The following is a 26749-nucleotide window of genomic DNA, read 5'->3' on the forward strand; positions in this document are numbered from 1 at the left end:
TGGTCGGAGAAACGACATCAATGACATTTTAAGACGAGTAGCACTGGGGACGTGAATGCATCGGCCTCGGTCAGGGCCTCGGTAGACCTTTGCATTACTGCGATTACTGAAGTGATGTAAAAATACGGCCATGTGACCACGCCGTGTCAATATGGCGGACGAAGAAAACATGGATAGCGTGGAAGAAAGAGCACCGTCTAGTGTTAACCAGTCTTCTTTACTATCTACGGAAGCACTGAACGTCAGACCAGAAGTTTCGTTGCCTATTCCTGGATTTCCACCTTTGTTTCAGTTTGCAAAGCTACAAACAGAAGCCAGCTCTTGGGGTTCAAATGCAGCGGCTACTTCAGACAAAGCAGCGACGTCCGAAGTTAACACAGGGGTTAGCAACGAACAGTCAGACCTTTCAGAATCAAATGATAAATCAAGACCTGTGAATGGATTGGATGTAGTGGTCAATATGGAAGACAAACCTGAAAATGAACCTGAGCAGCCGGAAGATGGCGAAGATGAAGACAATGAGGCTACAGAGCTGGACAAAGATGAAGATGGCGTAATAAACGACGAACCAGACGAAGAAGAGGCAGAATCCGATCCTTATTTCTATACCAAACGAGATGAATTTACTTCCGAGATCTACAAAATTGAACTTCAAAATTTGCCAAAGAAATGTGGTTACAAGGTAAGCTACATTCTAAATTTAGCTCAGTTAACTTGTTGCTTTTCCAAAAGTCAAATTAAAACAATGAGCTGCATGATGTGGGGGGTTCATTGGCCAAATTATAAGGGTTGAAGCCAGCTGTCATTTGTATAAATTGCCCCCTGATAATGAAAATTATACTGACCACCTGATAATGAGGTTTAATTGAATATACCAAGTGTCTGGATGTCCAGGAGCCAGTAAAATAAACCAAGTGATTGGTAGTCAGAAGTTGCCAGCCTCCTGATAGCTACTTTTACCCAGAAAATGCATGTTGGTTAGCCTGAGTAATGCTCAGATTAGCCTGACTGAAAAGAGCTGTTCTATTTAAGCATACAGTTAAAGTGCCACTAACCCCCCAAATTTTTTTCACTAATATAAATTTCCTTTTTCTCCTGATCACCACTGCAAAAAAATTATCTTTGTAGCTATTTTCGTTAATTTTCTATGAATTTTTAAAGTTTGTAAATTTGCCCTTTTCCATGTTCACAACCGAGGAATAGTGGAGAATGGGACGAGTTGGCTTCTGACGTCACCTTGGGGATAACAATATATTGTTTCTGAGAAGAATGTATGCGAACATGCGATAGTGTGTGTCAAAATCGTTGCAGAATGCAAGAAAGATATGTTGTTGGAGACTGTAGCAATACAGGATGCGTAGAATTGGAAGATCATTTGCGCTCGAAGTACTCCTCATCATTCAATACCTCTATCTCGATGAAACTCTACCAGAAATGAGAAAAAGACCAAAGAAGCGGGCTGATCTGAGCGAAGCTAAAGCCGGCCGTGGGGAGCCATTCAGGATTTCTTCGATCTCGGGTTCGCCGCTACTGCAAAAACCTAGAGATTTTCATTGCCTGTATATTCTTCTCTATCTCTAGAGGAAAGCTTTAAATTGCCAAGGTACTGTATAAGACAAATTTAGGATTAGCTGGAAGCCATCTGACTATTTCGAGCGCAAATGATCCTCCGAGTCCCAGACGAAATTATAGGTCAGGAAATTACACGGTAAATTAAACGCATTGCGTTTTTTGTACTCGAAGTAGAGACTTGTCTAAACAAATAATAAACGAAACCTATGTTCTACAACGATGCAAAGAAGATTGTTGAGGCTTCAAACTGGTGAACTAGCTATGTATTTGTGGATTTTAATAAAAAAGACACGTACGCTGGAGGTCGCCTGTAATCTGGCCCTGTTTTTCAATGGTCATTCTGAATACAGAATTGTTTTGTTCTTTGAGCTTTGTCTTTGAGGAACGAAATAGATCTAAATTACAAACTTGGAGTGGATCAAGCATTTATAAATATACGAGGAAAGTGAAACAAACAATTAAGATTCAACTCTGTAGCTACCGACGGAGATTGTCGTGCTGAAAGAAGAATATGCTTGTCAGTCAACCGAAACGCAAACTAATAAGTTGAGGACTCCCAGGTTATTAGCGTGCGTAAAATGGACATTCCATTCAAAATAACAGTGAAGTAGAAATGTATTCATCTAAGTGATAGTATACTGAACATCTTTTGGAGACCTTGTTGAAGGATTTTCCATGATTTCACTAGTATGAAATATGCAAATTTGCGCAGCTTGTGTTCGTACCCAGTAATTGACTATGCATATACTACGGTTGGTCGACAATAAGGAAGCAAAAAGTTACCTCACCTTCAAATATTGCTTATCTGTTATGTTAAAACTATTTTCAATCATTGATCTGGAGAAGTAGGCAGGAGTGGAGTACAACTGCATCGCATTTTAACTTGTATTTCGGGGGAAATTAATGTTTGAATATAAAAATGTCTTGACACTCCAAAATTTGCACATTCCGTAAAGTCAAATTACCAACTCTTCGTGTTCATTGATGTTGTGTCTCGCGTAATTGAATGAATCAAGCTGGTACAACACAACAAGGTTTAATCAAACATGGCAGTTCATATTCAACAACAGGCGCACATGGCATGCGTGCGCATAATAGTAACAAAACCGCAGACCATCATGTGCGACATAGCATTCCTCCCCCCCTTAAATCACAATCTATTAATAACGCACAAGTTCAGTTCAGTTACAAGTTCAGTCTCTCTGGTGGCTTCCATAGCCGAAGGGGATAACGTCTGCATGGTGGTGTTGCCGGACTGCTTACCATGGTCTCGCTTTGGCTGCTGGGAGGGTTGTCAGGGGTGTCGTCCACATGTGTATCTTTGGTCAATGGTTCCTCCATGCCACTTATAATGGGAGCCTGTAATTCTTCATTCTCCACACTACTTGCTGATTGTGGTGTTGCTGCCAACACTGCTGGGTTTAGTTGCGGTGTGTACTGTTCCTTGCTAAAGTTTGGAGTCACTGCAGACTCTCTGAGTTGATCAACATGCCGTCGCCATACTGTATTGGGTGTGACCTTGACTTCATAGGACAAGGGTCCCAAGTGAGCTGTGATGATCCCCGGAACCCACTTGTTTCCAGCTCTGTAGTTTCGGGCAACGACAGCTTGGCCTAACTCTAGCTTTCTGGCAGGGCTGTGACTTGACCGTAACTCTTGATCTTGCTGTTTGTCTTCCACTCGGTTCCGTAAGTTAGGCTTCAGTATATCAAACCTTGTCCTGATGTTTCTCCCCATGAGGAGCACGGCTGGTGTCTCTCCAGTCAAGGCATGTGGGGTTGATCTGTAGGCCAGCAAAAAGTTTGCCAGCTTCCAAGAGATAGATTTCTTTTCCGTCAGCGCTGCGCGGAGAGCTTGCTTGAATGTCTGTACAAAATGTTCAGCCATTCCATTTGTGGCTGGGTGGTACGGAGCTGACTTAATGTGCTTAACACCATTACTTCTCATGAATTCTCCGAATTCATCTGCTATGAATTGAGGTCCATTATCTCTTACAAGCTGTTCTGGCAAGCCGTGTGTGGCAGAGCTTTCTTAGTTGCTCAATTGTTCTGCTGGCAGTTGTAGTAGTCATCGGTATCACTTCGGGCCATTTAGAATGTGCATCTACAACAATCAGAAACATAGTTCCTAAGAATGGGCCAGTAAAGTCAATGTGGATGCATTGCCATGGTTGTGATGGCCACTCCCATGAGTGAAGTGGAGCGGTCTTAGGGTTGTTCTGGGTAAGTTGACAGCCAGTGCATCCTTTTGCTACTTCTTCAATCGCTTTGGCCATCCCTGGCCACCACATGTAGCTCCTGGCCAAGGCCTTCATCTTAACAATTCCAAGGTGGCCTTCATGGGGCTCAGCTAACAGTTGTGCCTGGTGCTTGGGTGGGATTATTACTCGTGAGCCCCACATAAGGCAGCCATCCTGTATGGTGAGCTCATCTTTCCTTCTCTGAAATGGCTCCAGCTCCTTCTCACTAACGGTTGGCCACCCTTGTTTTGTGTTTTCCATCACACGTGACAAAACCGGATCTCTCTGAGTTGTTTGACGGATCATATCTGCATTGACTGGCAGCACTTCTATCAGGGATACTTGAAAAATCTCCACTGGGTCAACTACTTCCTTGTCACAGGCTTTCTTTAGAGGTAGGCGTGACAATCCATCTGCGTTTCCATGTTGGGTTGTGTTCTTGTACTCAATACTGTACTCAAACCCTGCTAGAAACAACGCATAACGTTGCAAGCAAGCAACTGTCATTGCTGGTATTCCTTTCTTGGGATTAAAAATTGAGGTCAGGGGCTCATGATCTGTCACGAGTGTAAAATGACGACCAAACAGGTAAAGGTGGAATTTCTTGACTCACCAAACCAAGGCTAGGGCTTCTTTATCAATTTGGGAGTAGTTCCTTTCTGCTTTGGTTAGGGTACGTGATGCGAAGGCTATATGTCGCTCTGAGCCATCCTCCATGATGTGCGGTAAAACTGCTCCAATTCTGACTGGTGAGGCGTCACAGGCTAGTCTCAATGGCTGTTCAGGATCATAATGGGTGAGCACCATATCTGATGTGATCAGCTTCTTTACTGAGTGGAAGGCCTCCTCGCACTCTGTGGTCCACTTCCATCGTTTTCCTTGCTCCAAGAGTCCATTAAGGGGATTGAGTGTGGTGGCAAGGTTTGGCAAGAACTTGTGGTAGTAGTTAACCAGGCCTAAGAATGAACGGAGTTGCTGGACATTCTCTGGTCTTGGCGCATTAACAACTGCATGAACTTTCTCTTGAGTCTTGTGTAATCCGTGCCAATCTACTTCGGCATGGCATGTGTGCGCATAATAGTAACAAAAGCGCAGACCATCATGTGCGACATAGCAATTGACATCTTTATAACTCTTTAAGAGCTGTAAGCTAACTCTTCAGTCATTATTTGTACCTTTATAACCCAAATGGACTGAGAAATTGTCGATCCTGGCCTAAATTTAATTAAACAACGCATCGATCTCGACTGGCGACCTGCACTTTGAAATGGAAAAAAATATGTACATCGCAGCTGTTCGAATTGTAGCTAGACTCCGAATTGTAATGCTAGATGATACAGTTCTTTCACTTAAAGTTCTTCTCCAGTTTTGATAAAATATGAATCACAAATAACCTGAAAATGTTTTGACAGCCCTCGGGCCATGCGCATGGTGTTAGTGTACAGAGCCGTTACAAAACATGTAACGCTAAAAAACACGGAGTATAAAATTGAAAGACAGCTATAACAATCTGACGACATCAAATGAAAGTAAATTATATGTGCATTTATCTCCTAATGAGAAAATCCAAGAATATCTACTTACTTTCACTTGAAAACAAAATGGAAAGACCATACAGGAAATTTACGATTAAAAACGGGAGTGAACGAGTTTGAAATTTTTGACATCCTTTCCGTTGTCGTTAAAATTTTGAGACAAAAGTCTTGAAAATCGAGGTGCACATGAGTTGCAGATTCAAGTCAAATAGGTATTTTTCACAGAAAGTCAACACAATCAAAGATAAAAGTGATTTTCTAGCTTTACACTCATATTTTTGAACCAAAGTTTTGGTTCGAATTTCAACGTTAAACATAAGCGTTTTGTCCAGCTTGTGAAAACATTTGCATCGTTTGTTTGGTTCGTTTTGTTTCTATTGTTTGCAATGTTTCTATCGTGTGTTTCGTTTTTATCGTACGTTTGTATCGTTTCTATCATTCGTTTGATTTCTAGTTTGAGTACCGTTTAGAACCTGGGTTTTGAACTATCTTTGGTTGTTCTTGCGTCTGTTACTTGGTGACTTGCCACTGGCACATGAATCTCGACTTCAGCTTCAATTGATGCACAGTTCAGGCATAGGCAGGCACAGGTTAGGCACAATGAATGCAAATTTTACATAGTTTATAAATCTTCCAAGGTGCAGATCATTTAAAATGTTCATCAACGTATTTCAACGGGGCTCAAAATTAACTTTTTCGTTCGGGGACCAGCTGGTGGTTAACGGAAAAATTTTGGTTGCCAGCTTATTTTATATAATAATATTATAACTTACACAAGAACACGATTTTATATGTTACTTTGCATGCAAGAAAAGTCACAATTGAAGAGCGAAAACAATTAAAAACAACACGAGTAACACTTAGTTATAAAGCTACTGTTGTTCTATGGTGATATGTCTCTGGTCCAAAGGTGATGGTTGTCTCCATAGTCATTTTAAATGAAGCGAAGCATAAAACATTTTAAGTCCGTGGTTTTCATTGTCAGACAAACACGGGTCCTTGCGTATTTTCCCTTTGCCACTTCTTCGAAATGCCGTTCTTTATTTTCGACTTGCTTTCCTCACTGCCTTTCACTGCCAACAAACAACGCCATGCTTGAATCTTCATTCCCCGCACGCAAAAACTCACTTTATTTCTTCAACTGATTGGTATCTGCCACCAGTTTCGCGGCAAATGAAAAGCACATGGTGTTGAAGTGCACCTGCGATCCCAGTTTCAGAAGAAGCTGCTGAAACAATATGGCACGCCATGAACGCAGTATCAACGTGTCGAAATACATTCAATTTTTTCGATTATCTTGTAATATTCAGACATTATTTTACTGGGGACTGAAAGGTGAGTTGTATACTAGCTACCATATCCAATTGATTTCCTAATAATTTTTTATAAAGATTTAAAAACAAAAGTTGTGTCATGGTTTTCTTTAGTTATCGGACAAAATGTGAGTCGCCAGCTGGCGACCACTTCTCAAAATTTAGTCGCCAGTACTCAATGTTTAGTCGCATTGGCGACCAGTGAGTCGCAATTTCGAGCCCTGTTCAAGGATGGGTTTAGAGTTATTTCACCGAAACAAGCCTGCTTTCCCAATGCATTGAAAAAAAGGGCAAAAAAATGTTGGAAGTAAATTACTTGTAAATGGTACTTGGAAGACTGTTGGAGTACCATTTTTGTTCCTAAACTGGACCAGAACCATGCTGCTCTTCCTAAATTTATTGTGTGATGAGCCAGTGCTATGAGAAGGTTGAACTCAGTGGACTTGGGATCTGCTGAAAGTTTTGTGGCTTTCAGTGGCAGCATTAAATTACTCATGTCATGTCAATTTCTGTTACATTGAGGCATATTTAACATGATATCTTGTTTTAAACTACAAACGAAACCTGTGCCTTCCTAAAAAACCTAGACGGATACCAGACGAAACGATTGTGTTGACTCTCTTTGTTGACTTTTGATAAAAGACAATTACAGACTGGCCAATCAGAATTGTTGGTTCCCACGGCTAGTAAATTCCAGGTTGAATGAAGCAGAAAGGTTTACCACTGATTTATCCATTTTTTTTCATTTAACAGCTTTATCAGTTGATATATCTTAATTTTTGTGACATTATTTTTAGGTAATTGAGCAATTATTGATCTTAACTTCAGCGGAAGATAAGATCTTTCAATTTTGACATGCATTTTCTTGTCTGCACAAAACAACCCGTTTCAACATTTCAAAACACTACAAAATTGGTTGCAACAAACAGATGATTGTTTTGGTTACCAAGCCAGTTTTTCGCATGAAGGGTCCCAGGAAATCTCTCGCGATGTCAACCGATCACGTAGGTCTTTGAATACATAAACTTGAGATGTGCAATTAAACGTTCGAAACGAAACGAACGATAGAAGGAAAACAAGCAATAGAAACGATAGACACAGAACGCTCAACACAATTTAACACTGGAAAACAAACGAACGTTAGACACGCAAACGCTTCAAATGCTGTAAATGCTGCAAACTCTGCACCATTTGGGATTGAAAATGTAATGCTGCCTACGAGAATTTCAGTGAGTCGTGTAAAGTTTTCTGCTTGTTACTTGCTAACCCGGCAAAAAAGAGGAGATTCAAACAACAACTCCACAAGCTGATATAACAGAGAATCTATGACTACGATTATTTTTGTTCACATTCAGTCCATAACAAAAAACATGCAAGTAAAAGTCGGACATTTGTCAGTAATTAGCGACTGTACACCAACACTGTGCGCATGGCCCTCGAAGCTCAGTCAAAAGTCTCTTGAGTGTTTTAGCCCGGTTCCTGAAGTGACGTCACTAGTAACTTGACCCAGATCCCACTTTGCGCGGTCGTGAACATGGAAATTACATGTTGAAATGCCTGTAGAAACACAAGAATTTTATCAATTGAGATAATTTTTTCGCTGAAATAATCAGGGAAACTAGTAGATTTTACTAAAGGAAAAAAAAATTGGTAGGTTAGTGGCACTTTAACAAATTATTATTCTTTGAAATAGAGGTGAATAGTGGGAAAATATTTACTGGGCCACAAAGCCATGAGTTAAATATTCTGCTGCTTTTCACTGAGATTGAAAGGAATAATATTGTGTTAGTTTATACACACTCAGTGATCTCAACAACAGACAATCTCAACATTTTCAGAAGGAAATCATTAAAAGTCAATTCAACTGACCTCGCAATTCATGGGTGAGAAACAAGCAAGCAGTACAAAGCATGCAAAAAACTATTTACAAAATCTTCAAACATGGGGAATCTGTTTAATCTTTGATAAAATTCTCATGACAAATAAGCAAAAAATTTTACGATCTTTTAACGCTGTACAACTGAAAGTCTGCTTGCAAAACATTTTCACCACTCAATAAAAGTTTTGAAGTTCACTTGAGATCAAAATTAAGGTGCAGTTGGCAAAGTGCAGTTGGTGATGTGTGCAGGACTGTGGCAAAAAATGGATGTTGTTTTGCATAAAGACTTTCTCCTGAATATTTGGAGTTGCTTGGTTGAATATTACTTGATGCTGCTGCCGATGATCCCATGGTATTAATTTCTGCCAGCGCTGGGCAGAGAGTGACTCGACAGTGAAGTGTGCTTAGGTTGATGAAATCTGTGATTGCAAAGGACATGTCCTGAAACCGTTTGAATTTCAAGCATCGCTAAGTCTTATCTTTCCTTTGAAAACTTTCTGGCATCTTCATGCATTCTCAGGACTTCTGATTCAGAAACACTGGCAAAATGTGAGTTCACGCTAGTCATTTTGTCTTTGTTTAAATCATGCATTTTTCACTTGGTAGGGAGTGAATCACATTGCTTGAAACTCAGATTGCTGAGTGTGTATATATGTATTTTAAATCAATGAAATAAATAATATTTGAGAGGGATTTGAAGAGAAATACCATTTTTTAAAGGGATCAAAGAAAAATTGGATTATTTTCAGGGTGACAGTTGCAGCACTTTTGTCTATTTTTCAGCAATTCAAGAAAATGATAGCTAACAGACTGAATGTAAGACCTGTGAAAGTGAAACTACCACCAGGAGCAAACCATGCCTATGTCACATTCAGGTATAGTGCAATACTTTTTTTGTTAAGCAATTTATTGAAAAAAAAAAAAAACTGGTTACAGTACACATTACAATAGACAATCGCAGCTTTTATAGTTCTTCCATGTGTCTTTAATCCATCCATCTGATAAAATATTAGTTATGCACATACAGTGCAGCTCAGATGTATGCAAACTACGTATACGCATATCATACAAGCGTATTTTGCATATACGCTTATGTTAATACGCGCACACATACGCGTATATATGCCCACATATGCGCGTATATACGCGCGTATCTGTCTCTTTGTTATGCATTCCCATAAGTTTCTTTATGTGAAGCATTGTTGGTCAAACAAAGGACATAATATTTCTGGGAATGAAAAGCCTTCAAAGCGAAATTTGCATGTTGTTAAAACGAGCTAAAACGTCCTGCCGATCAATGAAAACTATCATACTGCAAGTTTTCAATCACTTTGCAAATTCACCAACAAACTACCGTTTATAACACTTGCTTGATCTTAAGTTACCAAAAATGGGAAGAAAATTGAAGCAGTCGTTTGAACTCCCTATTTTAACACGCAAACTTAATGTTTTTACAAGTAAAGATCTGTGTTTTGGCACGTGTCGGCAAGTCGTTTGCAAAATGTTTGTTTGAATTAAGCATTCTGAAGATCCTAGTCCAAAAAAGTGATATTGGCAGTTATATTTGACACAGATCATTCAAATGGTAAAATAATCTTTCCTTGACGAAAAAATTGTTTATCAAAGTTTCTATGGTGCGCCGCTCACATTTAGTTATTTTTTCTTCAAGGAAAAGTTCTGTGTTTTGGCACGCGTCGGCAAGTTGTTTGGGAAGTGTTTATTGTCTGAACTGTTCTGAAGATCTTCATTGAGAAAATGATATCTCCAGTTTTATTTGACACAAATCGTTCATTCAAACGGTAAAATGCTCTGTCTTTAACCAAATAATTGTTTATCAAAGTTTCTATGGCACGCTGCACACGTTTGTTATTTTTTTCTTCAAGGAAAAGTTCTGTGTTTAGGCATGCGTCAGCAAGTGTGTGAAGCGTTCAGAAGACCTTGTCGAAAAAATGATACCTCCGGTTATATTTGACGCAAATCGTTCGTTCAAATGGGAAAATGCTCTTTCTTTAGGCAAATAATTGTTTATCAAAGTTTCACTGGCGTGTCGCTCATGTTTAGTTATTTTTTCTTCGAGGAAAAGTTCTGTGTTTTGGCATGCATCGGCGAGTCGCTTTTGAGATGTTTATTGTTTGAAGCGTTTCGAAGACCTTGTCAAGAAAATGATATCTCTGGATATATCTGACACAAACCGTTCATTCAAATGGTAAAATACTCTTTCCCCGACGAAAGAATTGTTTATTGAAGTTTCTATGGTGCGCCGCTCACATTTTGTTATTTTTAATTTTCTTCAAGGAAAAGTTGTGTGTTTTGGCACACGTTTCCAAGTCGCGCGCTTGCTTGGACCGTGTTTACTTTGTGTCGAAAAAAAGTTATCTTTCGGTTGTGTTTGCTCCCTGAAGATGGAATTGTTGAAGCGTGTATCCCCGGTTTTATTTGGCAAAAAAAAAAAAATGGTAAATTTTTGATTTAACAGCAAAATACTCTCTCTTTTAATTATATTCAGTCAGTTCATTTTCTGTCAAGTGCCCAGTTGCAAAATGTTAGTTTCAGCTAACATTTTGCAATAAGTCTAGTCGAAGGCATACGCGCGTATACAGTATACGCGTATGCAAAATAAAGAAAACTCTTTCTCGCTCGGTGGCAAGCTGTCAAGCCATTGAAAACAACAATGACCTGTTAGGAAAAGAAAAAAACAATAGTTTAGCTCATACATACTAGTCAGGCATACGCGTATATACTGTATACGCATATGTGCGCATATGCATACGCGTGTACGTGTATTGGGCTGACGTGAATTACGCGTATATTTTGGTTCGGATATATCCGAGCTGCGCTGTAAGAAAAAATTGTATTCATTACATGAAATCAAACCCTAACCATTTTATGTTTTCAATTTCTTTAGGAACGAAGAGGAAAGACGGGTAAGACTTTCTGGTTAGCCACATCCATAAATCCTGACATATAAGCATTTTGGGATAGGTTTTACAACATAACATATTTATGATCGCATCACTAGAGCTTGGCATTGCCTATGTAGGATATATTTATCATGAAACTTATCATGAGGCTAAGAATATATCACATTCATAGAGTTTATACCATACTAACAGTCTGGGCTAGGTCCCTTTCCCTTATTTATTTGATTTGATTAAGATGTAAGAAATGTTTAATAGTTGCTAGCCTAGTGATTGCTGTTGTTTGGATTCTTCTTATAGTTGGCCATCAGATCATTATCAGGACACAAGTGGAAAGGAAAAGTACTTTCTGCTAAGGTATGATACACATTCAATAAGGAAAGTTTTGCAAAAGCGTACTGCATAGTTTGCACAGGGTGAATTTGAAATTCCATTTCAGTAATTCCAATTCAGTTTGGGATACCAAAAATGAATGATACAAGACTTTTGTATGTTTCTTAAGAGGCTGATACAGTGCAATTTTGTTAAATGTTTTGTGAGTGACAAGATTAGGAACTGCTTAGCACTGTTTAACGCTGCTTAGCACAGATCCACGCAATGCTAGCTGGTGGTCAGGAGGGGACTTGAAGCCTTGACTTTCACATGTTAAGTCTAGCACTTTTATTACTTGGCCATGCTGCGTAGCTACCATCTTCATAGGGGAGTTTTGGAGAATTAGAAGGTGCCATTTAGCTTTTGGCCTGGAAGAGTCTTCATAAACTGAATCAAAGCTTACTTTTTAAGTGGTAATTTATAGCAGAAAGATTCAATGTACTAACTAGAGGTGATGTAATGTGTATTTTTAGCCTGCTCAGCCTCTTCCTGATCCTCTGGCACTTCAGCGAGCAGAAGGAATGGCAAGAAAGAGAATGATCCAGGGTTAGTAACCAGAGACTTGACTTGCATCTGCCATCAACCTCAAAATTGATAATTATTGCAAAAGAAATGAAATATGAATGACCTACACTGTACTTCATAACTATTGCCACTGACTCTCAACATTAAAAACTCCAACAAGCTCACACAAGAGCACTAGAACTAAGAGTAAACTGATTATCAGGAATTTTGGGTTTAAACCAAATGCACTTGAACCATGAAACCACTGTAGTTGTCAGTAAGCTAAAGGAAGGAAACTAACAAGGGTGTGAATATACTTTTGAGGCTGGAGAAGGGATCTTCTACAACCTTTTGTTAAGTGCGTGATTCTTTCTGTACTGGTTTTTGTGTCATTATGAAATCCGATCACTGATCTATGGAATGCTCTCAGATGCAGCACGATCAAATGTTGATGCTAAGAGAATAAAGGTGGACGATGAAGATGTGGGGGAAGAGCTTGCTATTTCTGTCAGGTGAGAAATTCAGCCACCCTGTTTCCCCTTTGAGCATCACATTCAAGCATGGAGCTCATAATTCCAACCCAAGTATATTTCCTAATCAGTACTTTTGATTAAGTAGATGCGAATGAACATCTTCCAGTTGAAAGTTTTTAATATTTGTTATCGTTTTTCCTCTTGTGTAATTTCCATTTTTTGAGTGAAAAGTGGAATCTACAGGACAGTACAGTCATGTTCTTAATTGTACTTATTAATTTGTACTAGTTAATGTGCCCGATAAATACTTTATATATTCGTTATTTTTGATATTTATGTGATTTGCCTTTTCGTTGACAAGGTTAAACCATGTGGTAACTCCACTGTGGGATCAGCCCTACAGTAAGCAAATGGAGGTAACTAATGCCTTGTTACTGGTACTTGTGTGATGGTGATGATTTGGTTTAAAGTGTAAACAGCAGTCATGTAGAATTATTAGAAATACCCATTTATAAGAGCCTTTGGCAATGAAGGTAGCTACATGTATCTCATTGGTTACTATTTTTGACAAGCAATACCATTATATAATTGATATGAGAAGTGACTGTTATTTAGATTCAAGTTTTAGGGAAGCCATGAAAACATTTTGCATATGAGAGATTTACACAATATTTAGCAAGGTCCACGTGCATCAAGGTTTTGGTTGATCTTAAGCAAAAATGGCATTTTTTTACTACTACAGGGATATTTGTTCAGTTTAGTTCAACTGGTTATGATCTGTTTAGGGATGAGAAACTTGTTGTTTGGGTCTGGTTTTTCTTGAACATTGTAGTTAAGTAAATAAAAGCCGCTAATCTTTGTGGTTATACTGAAAGTTACTATGTCCAATTTCCAATTTTAGACTAAACGGAATAACATGTTGGAAATTCTGGGAAAACTCACCAGAAAGTTGAAAGCCATAATGGTGCTGAAGGTGTGATGAATGGTTATTTACTAAATATCTACCATAAGATTAAAGTTTGTTGTGACAATGGTGAATGCACAGTATAAACAAAAACATCTGCAACAAAAGCAGCAGTATTACTGCACCTTTTTGATGTCACATGAACTGTGCTTGACCGATGGTTGCTTTTTTTCACTGCCACATGTTTGATCCAATATCTTAGTGGACTTCTCAGGACAAATATTTTACTTCAACAAGTTCAAAAACACCTTTGTGGGTTTCGATTGGTAGATATTGATCCATTTTAAGTTTCTTTTGTTGTAATTACTTGTATATGACTGATGGCAGCAAAAAAGAGAATCACTAATTAGCATGTGAAGTCCTGAGTTTGCATGTTATTGAAAGGCATAGTAAAACGGTACATAATTTAATAACAAGACTTTTTGGAAGTGTTACCCTTCTGTATACATGCCTGTTATGACAGTCCTAACTAATTTGCTTTCTGAAATGTACATTGTACCTTTTTGGTTTTTGTTATTGAATATTTAATCAATTTCCATGATGTATGAAGTGTGGGAAATAGTAGGCAGATCACTGCCTGTAGAAAACAGTAGTACATTGTATGTCCATGTTAACTTGCTTATGTCCTTTCTACATGTGCTAATTTATGTTCTTTTCTGTTATTTCATAGAACAACTGGGTTGAACAGGAAAGGTAGGCCACTTCATTCAGGGCTCGAGACTAGCGGAAGCCAACTAGCCACAGACTAGTAAAAATTCCATTTTGGCTAGTGGTTTTTGCGCTTCACTAGCCATTTTGGCTAGTGAAAATGAAAATTTGCGAGCGCTGGAGGCCCAGAGGAAACCAATTAAAAGTTAATTTCAAATTTTTCACGAAACAAAATCAAGTCAAAGCATGCAGAATTTAAAACATTGGCTGTAATAAATATTATATATAATTTATTGGCCCAAACAAGAACTTTAAATTACTAAAATGCGAAAGAATGATTGACTTTTTGTTTGTTTTTCTCTTAGTAAAAAGCGACGAACGACAAAAAACTGCTTGCTGCTAATGATAAGCCATGCATGAAACCATGGGGAACTCTAGGGATCATGTTTCATGTGCGCAGCATCTGGAGGTCACATACGCTTTCAAAAAATTAAGAAATTCGCAGTTGTTCGAAAATTTGAATATATAATATCGATGCCTATGTTTGGAACTTGTAAATAAAAATGTTGTGTTCATTGGAAATCGTGAATTGACATTTTGAGAGAAAGGAATGTTTTTTGGCGGCGAGTTGCGAAGTTCTGTGGGAATTTCTCACGGAAGTGAAAACTTCGGTTTTCGTTGTTTAGCGACTCCTATAATTTTAGCATTGATTCCTATGTTTGCAAATGTCTGCGTCTGGCTAGTGAAAAATTTATTTTGGCTAGTAAATCAAACCTGTCAATAGCCACTGGGCTAGCAAGCTGAAAAGTTAGTCTTGAGCCCTGTTATCGGAGTTATAGTTGCATTATCATGTGACTTAGGTAAAACAGAACAAATATAATTATTAAATTTTGCAGAAAAGTCAGAGTTTTGTGGGGTCCATTTCACAGGGGTTGATATGAAGTGTTCAATGTGGCCTGTCACTTGGAATGTTCTTCATAACAGATGTTTAAATATGATCCACCTATGCATAATCCTTCTTTTAATGTCCAGTCTAACAAGGCCTAGGCCAATTCTTTGAACCCCCTGGAAATACATAATGGATGTTAGATGCGATATTGATAAGTGCCATATATGTACCTTAGATTGACAGTTATAAGCTGGATTTTAATCAGTAGACTTCATTTTTGTAGTGCTAAGAGGAATGGAATTTGTTGTGAGCTGCTAGACTGTGTAGAATCGGTGAGTAGGAAATTCCTTATTCCATAATTTGCCAACATTGTCGTGAAGACCTGTTAAGCTTTGTGTCTGTCAGACTTACATACTTGCATCATTTCCTATGGTCGTGCAACAGACTTAATCTGTTTTTATGAAGTTACAGATTTTTGCATGTACTGGTAAAAATGCATTTTTACGCTTTGGGAGTTCATGGTTGCAGTCATCACTGGGATCAAATTGATGACTTTTGAAAGAACTGACTAGAAGAGGAGAAAATCCACTATCCTTGTAAATTACATGGGCACAAATTCACAGTGGCATGGAATGTTACAAGTGGGTCCCTTTAGTACGACCATAGCAATGTGATGGGCGACACGATACATGAAGTCAGACCTCATCCCATCCATTAACTTTCCCTTTCAAACATTTCAGCCTGTTCTTGATGGGTATCGTAATAAGTGTGAGTTCACTATTGCTGAAGGCCCTGATGGAGGTAGGACACTAGTAAGAGTGATTAGAGAGTACATGCTTAATTGGCAAATTTAGCTCCAGTTGAAAAAGCCCCATAAGGCTCTGTTTACATCACTTGTACAGTGAATTGCTACCGATTCCTGGTGGTGATGAACTCATACTAGAGACCCTCTGGGTGATGTATGCTTTGTACAAGTGTAAACAGGGTCTAGCAAATGCAAACATTAGCGTATTTCTCTTGAAAAAAATCAGTAACCAAGGTCATTATTCCAAAGGCAGTGCATAAAAATTATGGAGCTGAATGAGCTGAAAAGAGCTGTTTGCATGCCTCCTTTTACCCTGATATCTCCCAATAATTTTGATATACAGTATATTGAAATAATTTGCTATGGTATTAAACTCAATTATTTAATAAGTGTGGTGACAGTAAACAACTATTTATATTTTGTCTTTTTTCTTTCAGGAAAAGTTATTTTCTGTTTTAAACTTCAGGCCTTGACATTCAGAGTCTACTCTAGAGTGCATGTGATAGTAATCACTCCCCTTTCCCGGCCAAACAAGTCTCATAGGCAATAATTATCTCTGAGTTCTGTAATTAAGGAATTTCACGTCATAATTACATGTACATGTAATTCAAGATCAGGGCTGTCATTAAGGGCAGTAACCTGTAACACCTGTTACGGCTGAGTATGCTTGATTTTCCCTTGATGCTATGGGTGAAATTGCTTGTTGTTGAAAGAATTACCCACAAAGTAACAAGTTTGCTACGGGTGTGGAGAACAAGAGCACAGGCAACTTAATGACAGCCCTGAAGATTACATGTTGACTGTTATTATGTTTCATCCTTTGTAGCTAAAACTGTTGGATTCCGTCTTGGCTCCTACAAAGGTAAGCCTTTTTTTCATTCTCTTTGAAGCATCATATACCAGTATAGGTTTAAAAATGTCTGCATCTTCAGGGTCATAAATGATCAACATTAATATAAAGTGTAAAATTTGAGCTTAGCCCTTGAGTTCCCAGGAGTAAATAACATCTAAATTTTGTGTTCAGTTAAGTTTACATAGTTGTTATGCAGACAATAGTTTATGAGGTTAAAAGAAAGTCATCATTAACGATCCTCCTTGACGATCCTGACTAACCACAAAATTTTTAGAACTGGCATTGAATACGATATTTGGCCTTCAGTGAGAGAGAACACCTACATGTATTTTGAGTTTGGAAGTGAATCAAGCCTGCTTAAAGATGCCAGAAAACCTGAGAAATGGACTGTCATGTGTGTCATGTGTGTTTTGCCCTGAACTATTTAGACTCATGTCTTGTTGAATTGCTGAGAGATGTACCCAATGTTTTTGTTTTTCTGTAGAGGGTTACAGTGGAGTTGTAGAACCTTCTGAATGCATTCATATTTCAGAAAAGGCCAAAGCTATAGCTAAGGTATTGTAAGTACCTAAATGTCCATGAAAGGTTCATTTCTATTGTCACTAAGCAACATTGTGAATCATTGTAGGTCACTGTGAGTCATTGGAAATCATTGTGAGTCTCAAAGCATGTCTTAAACATCTTTTTTAACTATTCATCTAGTCATTTCACTCTGAGGAAGGCAGACAGAACGTTGCCAAAACTTTAGCTTACTTTTACATCATTTTATTGCATTTTTAGGTCAGATCCAACATTTTTTATGGTTTTAATTGTGAGTCTCCTGGGGGTATGTTGAATAGTTGACTAATTAGAAGTGAATTTCTTGCAGGCTTTTCAGACTTATGTGAGACAGTCTCCATTACCAGTATATGATCTTTGTTTTCACACAGGGTAGGTTGCTATGTTAGTGAATGAATATTATTATGTCAGCACCTACGTTTCTAACAATATCATACTTGGAAGGAAGCTTGTTGAGTGAATAAGTTGACCATGTTCTGCATTGTAATTTGGTGGATTTGTTCTTTGTACATGTGGCGTCCAGTTCGATTCATGCATCATTCTGCCAGTTTGGATTTGGAAGTTATTAACCTTGTGACACTTAGAAATGATCTGTGTTATATAATATATCTGTAATTTTGATTTCTTTTTTGAGTGGCATTCCAGGAAACTAACTTTGAGATAAGTGCAAATCCACTGCATGTACATGTATATTTATTCACTTTGTTTGATTTTGTAACCTTGTTTACAGAAAGTAACTTTTAAGCTGTAAATTTTGCTGAGGTAGTGAGACACTTGCTGAAACAGCCTTTTTTGTAGTCAATTCTTGTTATATCTAGTAATACTATCAGGTTTACTTAACTAGGCTGTTTTGTGTACCCTGTAATTATGTTTGATAGCTATTGGCAGACACTGACTGTTCGGAGCTCCATGTATGGTGACACAATGGCAGTCCTACAATTCAGTCCACAAAAAATGACCAAGGTAAAGTGACGAAAGTACTTTTTGTTAAAATGCATGGGGATTGGTATCTTACTATTAAACAGTTTATCACACATGTGAGATTTTGGTAAAAGCTCTTTTACTCACATTAATGTTTAACCCATTGACTCCCGGAGCTTTTTGCCAAAAAATGCATTTTTTGGACATTTTGGACATCTGAGCCTGGATATGAGTCAAATTAGCTGCATTGTACTTGAAAAAATTCCCAAGAAAGCATCATCAAGACGAACAATTCTTACCCTGGAGTAGCCAAGTGTACCCGAAGGAAATTTTGCTCCGAGTTTTCCACTAAAATTTCTGAGCATTTTCATGCATATTTTAGGCTCTGTTGAGCCAATCACTCTGATCTGGGTATCAAAGGAAAGATCTTTTCTTCTGGCAGAACTTGAGTGTAGATGATGCCAATTTTGGCCAAAGGTGATGACGTCAGAAGAAGAACAAAGGCCAACGCTCATCACACCTGGTTATGGCTGGCGCAAGGGTCAATGGGTTAATAAGAATTCAGCAAACTGTTTTAGAGACACTTTGATGGTGTTAATGCATTAAGAGTATTTTCAAACTTTTTTCACTGTAGGAAGAAATAGAAGCTGAAAAAAATCGCATCAGTGAGTACTTTAAAACTGGAGATGGCAAAGATGTTACTCTGACATCCCTTTATCTGCAAATAAACCACACAAGGTATGACTTCCTCATGAAATGACAAGTGTTTCTTTATCAAGTAATATCAAGGATCATCAAGGAAATGTAGTGATTTGGACCATGTTCAGAGTTTGATATCCTCTTTGACCTAGTATGCTGCATTATTACATTTTTAAAACATTTTGCTGCGGCAAGTAAAACAAGCAAACAATACTTGTAACAACAGGAAGTAAATCCTATACCAAGCATTTATACCCAGCTGGTTATGAATGCAACATGTCCTTTCTTGTTGAATGTTACTGGAAAAGTTGTCATCCAGATGTACTAACAGTAATATAGTGGCACTGTGTCTGTGTCTGAGGATTGTTCATTGAATGCTGTATTATATTTTATAGGGCTGTTGGAGGGAATGCAGAAGCTCCTTTTGTTCATATCATGGGAGAAGAGGTTAGATTTAATATCATCATCAGTATCTGATGACTATGGCAAAAACGTTTGGTTCTATTTTTTAAAAATTTAAAATCTTTTCTGTTGTTACAAATCATGGATTGTTCCAGGGGACTGTCAACTCACTGTAGTGTTTGTGTACATTTTAGCACATTTATGAAGAGCTTTGTGGCCTGAGGTTCAGGATATCTCCTGATTCCTTCTTCCAAGGTAAGTTGATCACCCTCAATCCTAAATCGTGACCAGTACTAATCTTTCCAGACTTCTCTACACCATGCAATAACAACTTTTAGCAGTAAGGTTATGAGAATGAAAGATACTGATAGAGCACCAAATTCTCCCAAGTCTAGTTTTATTATGTGTAGTGTTTGTAAATCAGTGGAGATTTTGATCCTGGGTTCCCAAAATGACAAGGGTGCTGAGGTACCAAAACCGCTTGTTTAACTGCTAAAAGGTAGGACGAGTACCCCCCCTCCCCCTCCCTGGGCCTGGGATACTTAGAATTTGATTATCTGGGTAGGCTTGTCCCCAGTCTTATCCATCTGCCCCCAGTTGCTTTAAAAAAAAAGATAGAGAACTTTATCCATAACATAAATTACTTTCCGCTGGATAGCGTGGTTTCCCGGTTTGTTTAAAAGACCATTTGCGAATTACCTTGTGCTTCTGTTTCAAAACGAGTCTTCATGCAAAACCTTTCATATGAAAATGAGTTTGATTTGCATGAAAATGAACCTGTAGGGGGAACACAATATATATATTTCCATATGAATGGTTTCGCACGTAGACTCGTTTTGACACAGGGACAAAAGGCACCTCGGAAATGGCCTATTGTTACCTGTGTGGTTTGTTTTCTCTCTAGTTAACACCAAGGCAACTGAAAAGCTGTTTGACTTACTGAAAGAGTGGTGTGGTGACCATCTAGATGAGACAGTTGTTCTTGGTACGTAGTTGTTCTGTGAGATTTTGCTCATCACATAGAGTGAAAGACTGTCTTTGTGCAGGGGAAAGGGGGCCTCAGTCTCTACTTGGCTTCTGCGTTTTGGACACATAGGTCAATTGCTGGGTGAAGCATCACCGTCACCTTACCAAGAACTACTGAGACGAAAACGTGCGAGTTCATAAAGACATTTCTGTTGTGGGAGTGCATGCTGTCGTCAGTTTACAAAGCGACCTTTCAAGGCGTCCATCTGAATTACTAGCTATTAACTTTTTTCTCTTGATGTCTGCAGATATCTGTTGTGGTACTGGAGCTCTTGGTCTCTGCCTGGCCCAGGTATGTTTTAGCGCTCAGCACCGCTCAGTTTCAGTTGGACTAAATTGCAAGAGTACTGAGAATGTTGACATTATACACTATTCTTGTAACAACCGTATTAAGATTTTGCACACACTTTTTCAACTCATAATTGAAAATCGCTTTCAACTATAAGCGCAAACATTTTTGAACCAGAAAATTCCTTTCGATAATAAACCGCAAGAAATTAAACTAACCAAAAAGCCTTAAATTTGGTAAAATCTAATCATCGTGGTAATTTATCTGATGGGATGCGATGTTGCTTGTTACAGAGTGTCAAACGCGTAATTGGTGTTGAAATAATTGAAAACGCCGTGGAAGACGCCAAGGCAAATGCCCAGCTGAACGGTGAGTTTAAGCGTCTTGTTTCAGTTCCCTTGCTATTCAGTTGGTTAAACAGTGATTCTAACGTTATATCTTGCTCTGTAGGAGTTACGAACGCTCAGTTTGTGTGCGGTAAAGCAGAAGACATCATTGTTGATGTGTTCAAGAACATGCCACGGAAAACAAAAATTATTGGCATTATGGACCCTCCTCGCGCCGGACTGCGTGAGTAAAACACATGAAGATCATCACCAATCACTCCTGGCACTCTCCGGTTAGACTGTTCACAGCCCTCTATTTTCTCGTATTTTTGTTCGATCGTTGAACGCGCGAATAGAATCGCGAGAGAACTGGATGCCAGCGGAAAACGGGAGATTTAACAGGGTAGAAGATGGGAACCGAGAAAGAAATTCTCTAGTCGTTTATCTCGCTTCGCTCTCCTCCCCGCCCTCACCTCTTTGTGCTCGCGCTCGCTTTGCTCGCTTTTTCTTTCACGTACGTTGAAGAGTAAAGAGGCTGTGAACAGTGTTCTCTCCGGTACTTCAGAGAGTTTTCATTTGGCAAACTTTTCCACAATTAGACGATATTTCCACTATGCTCCGTGCTATTCTCTGATTGGTCAATCAGAATCGTAATTTTCTCGGTCACACCTCGGAGGATTTCATGAACATGGCACTCTGACATATTTTGCGATATATTGTAGTGAAGTTATACGACTGATTGAAGTAGAGTGATCTTGCAGTTACTTTTGAAAAAAAACTACCTTGTATCAAGCCATTATTTTGATTTTTCTTTTCTACTTGATCCTTATTTTCTTGTCACTTTACAGATCAATCAGTTCTTCATGCCATCAGGAAGAGTCGTCGAATGGACAAACTCATCTACGTGTCGTGTAACCCGAGCGCCGCTTTCGTCAACTTTCTCGAGTAAGATACCAGCAACAACTATTGGCTTATTTGTCACTTTCCTTTTTCTGACCAACAAGAAAAATACAGTGGAACCCCGTTAATCCGGTCACCAACGGGCCACAAAAATCTGGTCGTATTAACGAGGTGGCCGTTTTAAAGGGATTCTTTAAGTAAGAAAATAACTGACTGAGCTTTTGTTCAGGCCAGAATAAAGTGGTCGTAATAACGAGGTGACCGTATTAATGGGGTGGTCGTAGAGCGGGGTTCCACTGTACGCGGTAAATTAGGTAAATGACCAGGCAAAGCAGACAAACGAGAGATGAAGGTCTCCCTAATTCTCGGTTATGTTATCTCTGCATTTGACTTTTCCTTCATAATCTGAATAATGGTCTAACTAACTAGTTAAGACGTAAAATTTCTTCCTGCGTTGATTTGACGCAGACAGGTTTAATAGGACATGGTAAGAAGAGGTTGTCATTTAATTTGGTGACCTTGCATGTCGCCACAAGGTTATATATGCAGTCATTTTTGAAGCTGGTTAATGGATACAGTTTCCGTCAGCTTGCTTTACCTCTGACCTGCGTGATCGGATATAAAATACATATGGTCGACAGTACCAGCTAGTGAGCTGGTGGTAGCTACCTATCAAGTATTTCTCTCCCTTCTCTAATATGGCTTTTTGTTGATCAGCTTGTGCAGGCCAACTTCGAAGAGAATCAAAACAGCTCCATTCCGCCTGGTAAAGGCGGTACCAGTGGACCTGTTCCCTCACACCAAACACTGTGAGTTGCTGCTATTGTTTGAGAGAGACATGACTTCAGTGGACGCAGCCAAGTTTTACAAGTGGTACTACTGAGCACTCATACTTAATAATATTGAATAAAAGAAATTTATCAACGAGGGACACGTTTAGTGTACAACGCTTCTAAACACAAGGGGTGCTTGCTTTTAACCAAACAATGCCAACATTTTCGGCCTCTCTATTTCCTTTCAGAACGGAACCGCGGCAAATTTGGTCACCATAGGTTCACAAGCACCCTAGAACCCCGCCAACTTGAATTGCCGAGGGAAACAAAAAAATAGCTCCGGTTAGCAGGGGTTCCGCTTAGCGGGGTTGGTATAATATAATAATAATTCATGAAGTATTGTGCTTTTGCTTATTCGCGAGTCGTTTTCAGTCTTTCATGGGCCTGACTAACGTTTCCAGAAATTCTCACGTTAATCGGTCGTCTTGCTGTTTTTCGACCGACAGTTCATAAACGTTTTAAGGGCCCATTAACCGATCTTTTCGAGCCGTTGCTAAGGAAAATTTATTCTCATATAACCTCGTCATTTTTAGTTAGTTCTGAGTTATTTCATGTGTTTTAACTTTTTCATGATTGGTAACACTAGTGATGACGTCATCAGGCCACGCCCATGGTCATGTGACTAATACTGAAAAAACGCAAAGGCTTCCAAGCAAATTACTTTATCGGGATTTTTTTCATTGATTTAATATGTTAATTTAAATCCTCATTACGCTATGCATAGATTTTGTTTCATTTCTAAAAGGTCAGATTTTGAGAGAATTTGAAAATATTGAAAAATTCCTAATTTTCTGAAAAAAGCATGATTTTGAAAAAGGAATGCATAGCTATCTTTCCAACGTTGGCTTTGATCGAAATTCGTCGAAAAAGGTGGGATTTAAATAAAAACCGCGTTTCCTTTAGCATTTAAAGAAACCGGAAGTGCGCCCGATATATATTGGAAGTTACCCTATCAGCGCGTGCGCAATTTACACTACCAACGCACTTCGGTAAGATCAGACAAAGCCACACGGAGTTAGTTTTTCTCTTTCTATTGCTCTTGTTTTTTTGTCTTTTTGTTATTTTGTCTCTGCTTGTACTTTTTTTACTTTGCATTTTGTGAAACACAGAAAAACATCTAAATGTAAGCGAATTTGGAAGTTATTGAGTTGTTTTTATTTTCCGCGCTCAGGCTGACGAAAGTAACCGGAAGTGAAATTTCACCTCCTTAGCAACGTGCGCTCGCATAAATCGGTTAATGGGCCCTTAAGGATAAAATTCGACTTATCAGCCAGGGTTAATATCAGCCACTGTTCTACTGTAATCTGGTGTGGTACCACGTGGTCACTTTAAACCAATAAGAACAAGAGGAAAATTTAATTAGTTCAGGTGTTGTGAATTGGGGAGTGAGGATGGCAAATGTGAATGTCATGTGAACATTGGAACCAATTAGAACAAGGGAACGTATGTAGAACTGTTATATGTTTCTTTACAATGAGTCTTGCTGTTCTTATAAAGGCACTGGTTCCCGGACGAGAAAATCTTGTCGAGAACAAGTGTGGTGATATGTTGTTTTACAAACAAGTATTTATGTAAAATATTCATAGGAATTCTGTTAGGTATTCTTCAGGTGTATACAGAATTTAACAGGGTTGTGTAAATGTTTCATCTGTCAGAGTTCTAAAAGTCGCAGTAGAAACAATAAAATATGAACGTATATATCGTTTCTGACGTGAAAGATACTTTTTAAAACTTTAAGAAGTCTATGTTACACCCAGGTTCATGCAGTGCAGTGCAACCCCATGAAATGCTAAACACTGTTTAAGTCACCGAATCGAGTAAATGCCATCCTTCAGGCGGCGAGGCCTGGTGTCCAGTGTTTGCGCGCTAGTTTACTGTTTTTGGACAAGAGAGCACTCTGTTCGTTGTACTGGGGTTGCATTGTGCAATGATTTACTTTGTAGAGAGATCTACTAAAGCAACTAATAAGGCTGTAAAACAAACAATTGACTTGAAGTACTGAGAACTATCCAAGAAATTTATAGAATTTTATTACCTTTGGTTCGGTGATATATATATTACAATCAACTTTTAATTTATTCTTCACGTTTTACAATGTAAAAGATGCGATTAAATGTTTAATAAATGTATCACAAAACTAATTACTGATCAGTTTCAATTCAATAACAGTAACTCAAGGGTGAGACGTGCCGCTCACACTGAAACACTACTTTAGCGAGATGGAGCATCTTCATCATTGAACTCCTTAATGGCCCTCAGTTCTTTATTCGTCCCCTAAAAATAATAAAGACATCCAAAATCTCGTTAAATCCGTTTTGATCGCCAATCTAATTGGTTAAAAATTGTTGGAAATGTTTTAAAAAGTTCAAGTCGATAAAGGTCATTTCCTGTCGGAAGACCTGTGCAGACTTGGTGCAAAACAAAATGAAAGGGGAAATAACTAAAGTAACCTAACTAGATCCACGAATGATTTCTGAAATAGTTGGTTGCTTTGTTTTGGAACTTATTCAGACATCACCTTGTCAACAAAGTGCGTAACGTAATGTTTTGCTTTCCACTGTTTTTCCAGTCGCTTTATCATGTAATCAAAACGGTTCGAACAAAAGGTCTCTCTCAAGAGGGTGAAAAATGTGATTACAAGGTTATCACTATTTCAGTCACCGCTAATGACACGCTGGAGTTGCCACTACATTCGCCTAACGGTGCTTTAAATTAACACTAAAACCAACGACATTTGCTGTACCTCTCTGCCTTCCACTTTCAGTCCCATTTCCTGTGCTGTTTGTTTAATACATGCTTTCTCTTGCTGTGTTAAGGTTGCGGGAAAGCATATTTCTTTGGCACTCTTGTCCTCTTTAAATTCCCTGGAGTAAAAAATAATATTACAATTTACTGCTTATTTGAAACGCGTTCTAGAAGGCGAATTGTAATTACAGGAAATATCGATTGGTTTTGATAGGTTTTGCGGGATAGCTCTCGGTAAAACCACAAGCATGTGATGGTGAAAACATGCCTTATTGAAATGGCAAGGAACCAAAAACGAACAAATTTCGTTCTTAGATCAAGTTTCCGTAGAACGTATAACAAATGTGAGTTTTATTCCAGCATAAAAACACGATGTATGTTTTCAAACAGAAACAAATACTAGGGAGAAGTTAACACCTACCTTAGCCGCTTGACAAGTACTTCCCTCTTTTCCTCGGCGAGGTCCACAGATGTAGGCACCGTTTTATCGTTCTTGTCTCCTACAAATAAATTGGAAACTAGTATTGCTACAAGTTTATCAGGACTGCGGGATGGTTAAATTTAATTTTTTCTCGAAGCATTGACTCTTCATACCTTTTTTGGTAGCAGAAAACATCCTTGCATATGTCTGCTTTTCAAGTGCTTTAAACTGACTCACTTTCCTAGTGCGACAAAATAGAAAAGAATACACGAAATTAAGCCGTACTCTGGAACTTACAGTCGCATTCTTGCAAAAGGGTGGTTGTGGAAATTCTTTCCCCGGTGTCAGTGTGCACTCTCTCCCCAATCCCAATCCACTTACATCTTTCTCTAAAAAGAACTTGGCTATCGAAGCAGGAAGATAGCTTATGACTAATTTACTCGCTAATATGTAAACCAAAACTACTGGTTAGTTGTAGCCTCTCGAGGTTTGATACTAACGAACGAGGTATACTGTTTCTACAGGTATACTTCTGTTGCTTGCTGTGGCAATTGTAGCCCTTCGGTTTACTTTTAATGAGATGCATTTTCGGTTCGTTATCTTAATCGTATACGGACCGAAAACTCCCTTAATAAAGAGTTGGTTCATGCTTAGCGTGCGTATAT

The 26749-nt window shown here is 38.6% G+C and overlaps 2 protein-coding genes across 2 annotated transcripts in view; one reads left to right on the forward strand and one right to left on the reverse strand.

Annotated features, from left to right (window-relative positions):
* LOC110064391 (tRNA (uracil-5-)-methyltransferase homolog A-like) lies at window positions 1-25059 on the forward strand. The gene is made up of 24 exons (XM_020771439.2): window positions 1-682; window positions 9322-9413; window positions 11444-11462; window positions 11757-11813; window positions 12302-12374; window positions 12763-12844; window positions 13167-13221; window positions 13707-13778; window positions 14440-14462; window positions 15590-15638; window positions 16047-16107; window positions 16938-16973; window positions 17449-17519; window positions 17833-17894; window positions 18401-18485; window positions 19078-19181; window positions 19538-19589; window positions 19739-19799; window positions 20449-20529; window positions 20819-20862; window positions 21153-21228; window positions 21310-21429; window positions 22034-22130; window positions 22803-25059. Exons 1-24 carry the CDS (start codon window positions 152-154, stop codon window positions 22966-22968), a joined length of 2169 nt encoding a protein of 722 aa, XP_020627098.1. The 5' UTR covers window positions 1-151; the 3' UTR covers window positions 22969-25059.
* LOC110064393 (inactive peptidyl-prolyl cis-trans isomerase FKBP6-like) overlaps window positions 24925-26749 on the reverse strand; it is a 13147-nt gene continuing 11322 nt past the window's right edge. The window contains exons 13-16 of the mRNA XM_020771440.2: window positions 26258-26325; window positions 26085-26163; window positions 25662-25782; window positions 24925-25192 (exon numbers count right to left, since the gene is read on the reverse strand). Of these exons, the coding sequence (XP_020627099.1) occupies window positions 25130-25192; window positions 25662-25782; window positions 26085-26163; window positions 26258-26325 (331 nt within the window). The 3' untranslated portion in view covers window positions 24925-25129. The remainder of the gene's footprint in view (window positions 25193-25661; window positions 25783-26084; window positions 26164-26257; window positions 26326-26749) is intronic.

Source organism: Orbicella faveolata, unplaced genomic scaffold, assembly GCF_042242905.1.
Source record: "Orbicella faveolata isolate gen_17 unplaced genomic scaffold, um_ofav_v1 contig_47, whole genome shotgun sequence".
Taxonomy (NCBI): domain Eukaryota; kingdom Metazoa; phylum Cnidaria; class Anthozoa; order Scleractinia; family Merulinidae; genus Orbicella; species Orbicella faveolata.